General features: G+C 37.6%; 1 protein-coding gene across 1 annotated transcript; it reads left to right on the forward strand.

Annotated features, from left to right (window-relative positions):
• Positions 1-6,424: 6,424 nt before the first annotated feature.
• Positions 6,425-7,793, forward strand: LOC116254884 (zinc finger protein 10-like). Its single transcript, XM_031630515.2, has one exon. It carries the CDS (start codon positions 6,701-6,703, stop codon positions 7,568-7,570), a length of 870 nt encoding a protein of 289 aa, XP_031486375.1. The 5' UTR covers positions 6,425-6,700; the 3' UTR covers positions 7,571-7,793.
• The last annotated feature ends 2,377 nt before the right edge of the window (positions 7,794-10,170 follow it).

Raw genomic sequence — 10,170 nt, forward strand, 5'->3', positions numbered from 1 at the left:
TTGGTTGAGAAAGCATGCAGTCCTAAGCTTAAGCTTGTGCGACAAGATCAACTTTAGCTATGGGTAGAACAAAAAATTTTTCAGGCCAAATTAAAGGTTTTAAATTTTGATTAAGGTTGAAATATCTTTTTTTAAAATTTTTATATAAAACAAGTGAAATTTTTTAAAATTTCTATGTAAACTTTTTCAATTTTTTTTTTTTTAGGTGGAGCCAAAGCCCATGCGAACCCTACCTTAGCTCGCCCCGTGACTCTAGCTGAGACCAAGCTCGGTCACTTTCGCCAAGCTAGCTGGGTTCAAGCAGCTGCCCAGTCTCTTCTCGAACTTAGCTTTTGTACGTGCGATCCAGTCTACCCTTCCTACTAATTTGTCTCCTTACTGAATTGGCTGACGCCGTGGAACACGATTCCGGTTCCTAAAATTCGCTTTCTCGTTGAACAGTTTTTTACACTTTAATGGTTCCCGTCGAAAACACAAACTGCTGGGAAAGATTTAGCCGCTCTGATTTCTTTATTTCAATTAGAATTAATTCACTCGGTTTCATCGTGAAACAAAGTTGAAATAGTCGGTGACTGTTGAAAATGAGTGGGCCTGTGTGGGCAGCTGCCCACACACGCTCACACGTAGGTAGCTCTGCTGTTGGCGAGCATAACATGTTATAATGGTTCAAGAATCAACACAGTTCCACGTCACTTTTGGTAGGCACAACACTAAGCGGGAACCTTTGAGGCTAAGGTGATGTCTTGAAGGTTTTATCGTAAAGGCAGATTTTCTTAAGTAAACGTTAAAAAAAAATAAAGATTGATTTTTATTGGGAACTTTTATTGATATTAATAGCAAGTATATACATGTCTTGCAAACACTCCATTTTTTAAAAAATTAGAGACTGATTTTTATTTTTACTTCTTACTTTGTTTCTATAAAATGGAAAATGCATTAAGAAAATTAAGAAAATGAGTGGCAAACTGTCACTTAATAAAGTAAAAATAGGGAACACGCAGAAGAGAGAGAGAGAGGGAAAGAAAGGGCCGCGGGGAGGAGAATACAGAGAGCATAAAGGTGCATGTCACTCTGATGTTAATGTAGATATAGATAGAAGAACCAGCCAGGAGAGGAAAAGATTGACTTATTTTAGCTTCTTTACTATGCATCCACACAATTCAGCTCCAAGAATATATATATATATATATATATATATATATATATATATATATATATATATATATATATATATATATATATATATATATATATATATAAGGAGAGAGAGAGAGAGAGAAATGGGCAAATATCATACCACTTAAGTAAGAGACAAAACCTAGACCTATTACAAATGATTATTTAAGTTTTTTTTAATGCAATAGAACCTTATAGATATGATCTTAAGAGTTATATAATGAGAAACGTGTATGAAGTTAATCATTTTTTTCTTTGATCATGCTTTTCTAATAATAAAAAAGGGAACTGCTGAAAAATAACTTGAACTAAAACGTGATTTATATTGAAGTATGGTTTATGAGGATATTAGAATGTTCACATTTTGTTTACAACATATTTTATATCTAAATTAGGAGGTCTGTATTTACAATCTCTCTCTCTCTCTCTCTCTCTCTCTCTATATATATATATATATATATATATATATATATATATAAAGAAAGAAAGAAAGAAAGAGAAAGATTTACATATATTTCTAACCTTTTTACATGTCAAGTCACATTTATATGCTTGGTTTTGTGAGAAAACAGTAGAACATGTAAATATTACCCAATTCAACTATGAAACACGCACTGGTGATCCTAGGCATTCCTCTCCCACACCCACACGCGCAAGCACGCACACCCACACCCACATAGAGAGTCAGAGACGTATGTTCGATCACTCATACTTTGGGAATGGTCCGGCTAGTCCATTTTCTTTAGGTTTTTGACACATGTTTTTCTTCAGTCTACCTTATAGATGTCGCCTATTCATAAAAAAGAGCATGTATTGAAATTGATGTTTACTAAATATGGTAGATAAAATTTTATATGTTTTATCTGAATCATTTTGGCTTCCAAAGCTCATCTAATTACATATGTAACTGTCTTTTCAAAGAAATGTAACAATATAGAATTTGGTAGACCAATCCCACATTGAGACTGGTTTAACGCATCCCATATAACACACATACGCACAGTGAGTGTAGAGAAGGTCAACCATACATACTGCAACATCATTTGTTGCCCTTGGGATGACTGGAAAACTTTGCATATTCATATGATCGAGCCCTTGACATTTCCATACTATCTCAAATTTGTAGTCCTTCACGGTTCGCTTCATGGGCGGAGCTAGAATTTTCCTTAGGGACGAGCCGGCAGTCCAACCTCTAGATCTGGGTAGGGCTAAATTTAATTCAACTCTAAAAAATACATTGCGCACTTAAAAAATTTATTTTTTTTAATGTAATTTTTTTTTTCATTTGCCAGGGTGGGGCCATGCCTAGGCAGCCCCCCCTTCCCTCCGCCCCTGGTTCGCATAATACTGGACAAGCAGAAAATTACCTTGCGCCCGTTTAATTATCTCTAACATCAGAAGATTGCACTTTCCTGAAAATATTTTTGTAATTACAAGGAAGTTTTTTTTTTTGACAGCTGGGCATTATAACTAATCTATGTAATTGTCCTTTAAAAGATCTGTTAATATATAGAATTTGGTAAGACCAATCCCTGCTTTAACGTATCTCATCTAACACAAACACACACATAAAAACGTGTGTCGGTGTGGAGAGAATCAACTCTACATACTGCAACATCATGTGTGCAGAAGATAAAAGGTTGGGGGAGCAAGAGCAAATTCATCTTACCATCTAGGGGTGAAGCCGGAAATTTTTTATGGTGGGGGCCGAATTATGGTTAGGAATTCTTTATGATGGAAGCTGAATTATAGTTTCAAAATTTTGACTGTATATCATTTTCAAACATAGGATACATAAATTTTTTTAAAATTTATATGTATATTTAAAAAACAAATTGAGGGGGGTCCAAGGCGCCTGATGCCCCCTTGTTGGCTCCGCCCCTAATATCGCCTAACAAGAGAACCAAAGCTTCCACCCTTTCTCTATATTCCCACGTCATCCTAGGTCTGCTTTTGGTTTTTTAGAGTACACTCTAGCAATACTTCAACTTACATACTGGTGTCCCTCCTTTTTATAGCTCAAAAGGTTGACAATCTACGAATTTGAAATGAAAACCAGCCGCCTACCACCCCTACTCCATCCGCTGTACTAACCAGCTCAGGCTTTATAAGGGTTTGTATGGTTTACTTTCCCTTGGGATGACTAGAAATTTTTACGTATTCGTATGATCGAGCCCTTGAGATTTATTCTAGTTAACGTATTCCATACGCTCTGAAATTTGTAGTCCTTCTCGATCAGGAAGCGTTTTTTTCATTGACCAAGGAGAAGATTTCACGGTTCTCATAAAATTGGACAGGCAGAAAATTACCTTGCGCCCGTTTAATTAGCTCTAACGTCAGAATATAGACCTCTTTTTTCTACTGCTAGCTAAAGTCTAGAACATTGTAATTAATCTATATAGAATCACTTAGATCATGTATGATTTGGACAATCCAGAAGATACTGTATCAAAATGATCACGCTTGATTTGGGCAACTTCTCTTTCACCAACAAAAGATTAAGCTTAAAATGAAACGGACAAGTAAGATTTTCAGAAACTGAAACACTTAATTAACATTTTAAACTTTGTTACCAAGAACAAGTTAATGTTAAAATTAGGTCAAAAATGAAAAACAAAAAGAAGAGCAGTAATTCATTTCTGGCTTCCATTCAGCTTCCATGAAGCAACAAGCTGCAACCCATCAATTAGTACCCTTCTCTCTCTCTCTCTCTCTCTCTCTCTCTCTCTCATATGCAACCACTTGAAAAACAAGATGAACATGGCGCATGTACCTTAGTTTAAGCATTAATGCAGGTTTTCATAGTAAAGATGTGATATATAAGGGATATTTTACGTGTTTTCAGTTAGGTATCATGGTTGTCCCAATTATTGTAATGTCTGCAAACCCTACCCATCTATGGCGTTACATGAACTGGTAGAAGAGAGTCGTATTTGGTCGTTTGGACAAATATGTGGAGTTACTAGAGACTCACTACTATTGATTTTTTACATGTTAGGTGTTGACACATGTCTGAACTTTTAAAATTTCAAAATCAACAGATCTTTGTTGGATTCTTTTCTTAAAATAAGATTCATCACTGTCCTTGATCCAATTAGTCTATTCTGTTGAGTTTTGACAGCATATTTGAAGTATATAAATATATAAACAAAAAAAAAATTGTTGGCTTTTTAACAACTTTTGTTAGATATGGATTCCAATTTGGAACAGCAAATAATTTTTTCCTCCAAATTGGCGTACTTTTCTGACTTTTGAAATGGATGATCATCTTGGTACAAGTTGTTAGCCCAAGAGACTCTTGTTTTCCACTAAAGGCCATGGAGTAATATGTAGTTTAGGCTCATGAAATAACAAACTTCACCAACTTATTCAGTCAATTGCTTATTGTTGAAGATAAATACTCATGAATTCATCATGCAGTCCATTTTCGGGGCAATATGTATGATGAGACCCTTCAACGAATAGCATGTAGAAAGCATATCTCCTGAACATTCATGTTGAAATTAGCTCAAACTTTTCACTTGGCATCTTTTCATTAGTTAGTTGAGAATCATGTCACAACATTTCGGCAAAAGCATGCCTTGCTCATGACATGTTTTTCATCATAAATGATTGCTATCAGTTCTTTTCTGTAAGACATTTAAGAATTTTACAGGCGTATGGGCTATTCAGTTTAATATAAAAGCCCTTCTAGCTTGTTTGTTGCTTCCTTATACAAGGATAATGTTTAGCTTTGCTTCTCAAGTTGAATGTGTCCACTTCCTTTCAAGTTTCCTTGCTTAGTGCTAGAAAGCTTAAGATTCCTTTGGATTTTGCCCATGTATTTAGTAGGAAGGAGCATCCATGATTGTTAATTAAGACAAGTTGCAACAACATGAAGAAATTAATGCTGCCATCGGTTTGGTATTATATTTCAGAAACTCAAAATGTTAATGCATGGATGAAATGCTTCCAGCCAGTTGTTTTGTTATATACATAAGTTTTGAACACCAAGAGAGAACAATGCATAAATGGATATACCAAAATTATATTTGATCAAGTGCCTTATATTTGCAAACCCTTAATGAGGAGCCAACTTTATGTATTGATTTTTCAGTACTTGGTAAAAGTAAGAAACCTTCAAGTCTAAAACTAAGCGCCACACGAATGCAACTCCCTTCTTCAACCTAAAGCTTCATTGGTTGACATAAAATTTTCAAAAGAATATATTTGCACTAATAACTGAACAACCTTAGATCAAGAAAAATATGAATAACAATAACAATAATACATTTATGATAGGGTCACAGCAACTTCCTCGAAGAGGCGTGTTGCATTTCTAGTTGCAAGTGGTAGATGATGGCAACTTGCAAGAAAATTAAACCTCTTGAAAGGTGACATTTCGCTACTATTAAATCAAATGATGAAGACCATAAAGTCACTATCATAGTAGATAACTCACTAGGCAAGAGCATTGTCGGGTGATCTCTAGACCTTCTCCTTGTTCCTCCTCCTGAATGACTGCAACTAGATGTTGGTCCCATTCGACAAGGGATCTGTCATCTTTTCAGCAATATATAGCAGTACTGTTAAATACAGCCATATCACATGCTGATTGATAGACTTGATTAGTATTTTTCTAGCCCAAAAAAATTAACTAGTGTTCTTTGTTATTTTGCTATTTGATTTCGAGTATTTAATTAAGCGTAGGTCGCGTGTTTATTTGGCTTATTAACTGATGTGCTTGTTTTTTTCCAAGGAAAAGTATTGACAAAGTTAAAATTTTCTCTAATTTTCAGGTGACACTATATGACTGTAAATCCAAGTTGATTCTCATTTTTCCATTACGACACCAGTTGTACCTATATACATTATACATATGTTTATAATGTACTGTGTGCCCAAAAGTATTGCTTTACTTGACTCAATGTCTTGACTTTATCTCTAACTGATGAGCAAGGATTCCATACATATCCACAAGAAGGACAAGAAATAAAGAATAATCAAAGTCTCTAGCAATAAATTGGCATTATTTAATTCGAGCCTTGGTGTTTGAATAAAGAGAATGATTGAATGTTTTGTGTGCTATCCTCCTGTGAGATTACCACAACAGACAGTGAAATTAGTGACACTATCTTAGATCATTTCACCTAAGTTAAGTGTCTTTTCTACCACTCTTATTAAAAAAAGGAGAAAAGTGAGAAGGAAAGGCTTCATAATGCACCAATCGTCAAACCCTCTATCTCTCACTTCCTTTTTCTCTGTCCCCCCCCTCTCTGTCTCTCTCCCTCTCTCTCTCTCTCTCTCTCTCTCTCTCTCTCTCTCTATTTTGGCATTGTAGCAAAATTGGCAAAAAGAAGATTTCCTTGTTCAGCCTGGTGCTTTTGTCATAGGTGGTCTGTTGTCTAAGTCCTCTGGTTTTCAACCAAGACACAGATGCTTCTTCTGTCTGTGTCCACATTTTTCCTTCCTTCTGTGACCAAATCCCAGATGGGTTTCTACTGAGGGGGCAAATTAGCAGGAGGTCTATGGTTTGAGGAAGATCATGGAAGGCACCAGGTATTGGACTTGGAGCAGGAGAAATTTTGGTGTTTCAAGGGATCAATCAGCTGCATCTTTCCATGGCTCTTCATGGGAGGAGCAAGCTTTTGCAGAAGACTCATCTGGTCTCTTGGGAGGGTGCATATGGCCTCCCAGGTCTTACTCTTGCACCTTCTGCAGGAGAGAGTTCAGGTCAGCTCAGGCCTTAGGTGGCCATATGAATGTTCACAGGAGAGATAGAGCCAGACTGAGGAGATCTCCAAGCTTGCAGAATGAAGGAAGCCATAACCCATGTGGTTTCTTAGATCTTCATCAATACCAACCTGAGGTATGCTCCCTTGTGTACCCTAACCCTAATCCTAACCCTAACCCTAACCCTAATCCCAGTGTTGTTCCATCCACTAAGGCTTCTGCACCACCTACCTCCTGCTGCAATGAGTCCAATGGCAATTTCTGTGAACAGACGCTCACCCTTTCTTGCCAAAAGCCATCTTCGTTTCCTTCTTCTACCAAGGTCTCCAACCCTTTCACTGTTCAGATAGTTTCTGTTCCTGTTGATGCAAAGTTCAAGGGGGATCTCAATTGTGATGCCCCAAAGCAGGAGGACAAAAATGGTTCATCAGATTCATTCTGCCGGCGCCGGAAAGTCGATTTGGAGGCTTTGGACAGTGATGATGAAGGTGCTGTCAGCAGGAAGAAAGCAAGGACCTCCACCACTAGCACTTTGCCATTGTTCATCAGGCAGAGTACTGTGTCATCTGAAGCCCTTATTGGGCAACACTGTCTTCAAACTGAGGTTCTGGGTAGAACGCAGTTAGTCATTGAGGAGCTGGATCTTGAGCTCAGGCTTGGGCAAAGGCCCAAGGTCAAGTAAAACGAATCTGCAGATCTCGTATGTGTGTTTTAATTGGAAAAACATGTTCTTTTATTTCTCTTTTCTTTCTTTCGATCATCTCTGTAATGGACGTGTTATTGGTGAATTTTTCTTTGTTTCTTTCTTTGATTATGATGTGTAAAAATATATCATGAGGCACGAGGCATAGCTTGAAGAAATCTGATCATCTCCTCACTCTCTCTCTCTCTCTCTCTCTAACCCTCTCCACCAATCTATAATAAGTTCAGTTTTTTCCTTTTCCTTCTATATTTCTTCTTGAAAACTTATATGGGAAAACTAATGGAAAGAAGTTGCTTACTTGGATTTCGTCTGAAAGTTCTGTTGCCATCTTTCGCCTTTCATTACTCTCTTTCTCTCTCCACAATCTATCTAAGTTCATTTGTTTTCGTTTTCTTCTCTAGTTAATTTGTTCTCGAAACTTTATGTGGGAAGACAAATCGGAAGAAGAAGCTTGGATCCATCTGAAGTTTATTGCCATCTTCCACCCTTCTACTGAAGTGCTACGAATCTTTCTCCCTCCACTTCCAGCGGCGAAGCTAGGATTTTCTTGGCTAAGGGACACTCGAGTGACCAGCCCAACTCTGGCTATGAAACTTTTGATGGGCTGGTATAGGCAGCAGCTCATGCCAGCCCCCATGTATCTCCGCCGCTGATTTTTCCCATCTCTCTTTCTCTCTCTCTCTTTCTCTATGTGTCTCCATCTCTGTTTCCAATTCTAAGTTCTATCTTCTCCTTTTCTTCTCTAGATTCTTCTTGAGATCACTTTATGTGGGAGAACAAATGGGAAGAAGAAGCATGGACCAGTCTGGAGTTGAATTGCCATTTTTCACCTTCCTAATGAAGTGGCATGAACTCATTCCTCAATTTGCACACTCAACAGAATTATTGATCGATCAGTGTAGCTTTCGTAGATCTACAGTAAACCTGAACAAAAGAACCGCCTATTTGGCAGGATGATGAGATACTTTCATAAAATTGAGAACCCTTTGAGGTTCTCCTTCCAGTGTAAGTAGTAGTCACAGTCACTACAGTGCATTAAAGCTCGATAACCCGAAGTGGGATTACACAAGAAGCACCAGTTACTATACTCCACTACATGATAAAATATTTAACTAACTGAATGGGAGAAAGGAATAACCATGCAGAGATAATATGTTTAAAATAGTTAACTAACTGCATGTGAAAAAGGAATAACCATGCAGAGTTTGTCTCTTTTTAATTTCCTTATTCTTTTCTAGTCTGACCAGAGAATACTGACATTCCAGTGGTATAAACCGACATGTGTTTTAAGAGAGAGAAAGAGGGGGTGAGGGAGAGGTACATGGATTCCCTTTTCTCTGGATTTTAGCATGAACAGATGCTCATTTCCAGAAGGGTATCTTTCGTATATAAATTCTATCTTGCCTCACACCTAAAGGTTGTAGAAATCACACCTACCGGCTAAGAGTATAAATTTATTCCCCTTGGGGGAATCAATTCAATATAGTATTGTGGTACATCCATTTAATATAACACCAAAGGGAATATTATTACATCATCCCCGGAAAAGCCTTCGCTCCTTCCTGCCTTTTTGTTTCTTCTTCTGTATGGTATTTACTATTATTGTTGACGGTGAGCCCTAGACAGACATCACGTATCTAGAAATTTTTAAAACTCTCGTCTGCATGCCTCCCTGCCCCTCGTCATACGACCTAAAACTAAGGCCTGTTGCTTCCCTCTGTGTTTCTTTGACTTTAAAACTTTAGCAGGAAGCAGGGAACGGAAATGGGTGGTTGGTTGTAGCCATTAATAGCTCCTCCTCTAGTTCCAGTTCTATACAGAGAGACACTAGAGAGAGAGAGAGAGAAAGAGAGAGAGAGAGAGAGAGAGAGATTAGTTATGAGAGCTGGATTTTCTGAAAGTTACCAACACTATAGCCTGAATTCTAGGGTTTTTTGGCCAAAGGGATGCCTGAAAATGGAAGGATATTAATGGGTTCAGAGTTTAAATGATGAAACTACCACTAACTTTGAGTTGCAGAAACAAGCGGAGTATTTATATCTGATCTACCAAGATAGGTGAGAAGTGAAGTGAAAAATGTCTCGAATAATGGATAGGATTAAGCGGGGAAGCGTCGTGAAACGAGAAATGAAAGAGAGCAAAGCTGGGAAGCGAGTTTCCCTGCTAGTGGACTTCACATATTAGGACAAAGCCTGTTGAAAAATCCATGCTGGTGCTGGACAACTTGTAGCTTGCTATTAGTCAATTTTTTGTTGGTTTACTTTGCTTGTTTTGTTTTCTGCCATTATCACATGCTCAGACAGTTAAAGTTTTGTAAGTTTTGAGACAAATGAAAGTGTTTTCTTATGATTTTTTTTGGCTATCTTCGACAGCCATGAAGTTGGTACGTACTTTGCCCATGTATTCAGTAACATGGATCAGCTATATGCGCCTGAAGTGACTTGCCTGGCAAAAGTCATGAGCAGCATTACCGATGCTGGTTCACATGACTTTCACTCATGACCTGAAAGGACGTTTTTTATAAATCACTGTTGAAGAGAGAGTGGAGCCTAAGAAGAGCGGGACAGATGTTCACTTGT

This window comes from Nymphaea colorata, chromosome 5 (genome assembly GCF_008831285.2).
Source record: "Nymphaea colorata isolate Beijing-Zhang1983 chromosome 5, ASM883128v2, whole genome shotgun sequence".
In the NCBI taxonomy this organism is placed as follows: Eukaryota; Viridiplantae; Streptophyta; class Magnoliopsida; order Nymphaeales; family Nymphaeaceae; genus Nymphaea; species Nymphaea colorata.

Excerpts from the sequence above, each read along its gene's own strand:
- LOC116254884 (XM_031630515.2), top strand. The coding sequence starts at position 6,701 with ATGGAAGGCACCAGGTATTGGACTTGGAGCAGGAGAAATTTTGGTGTT.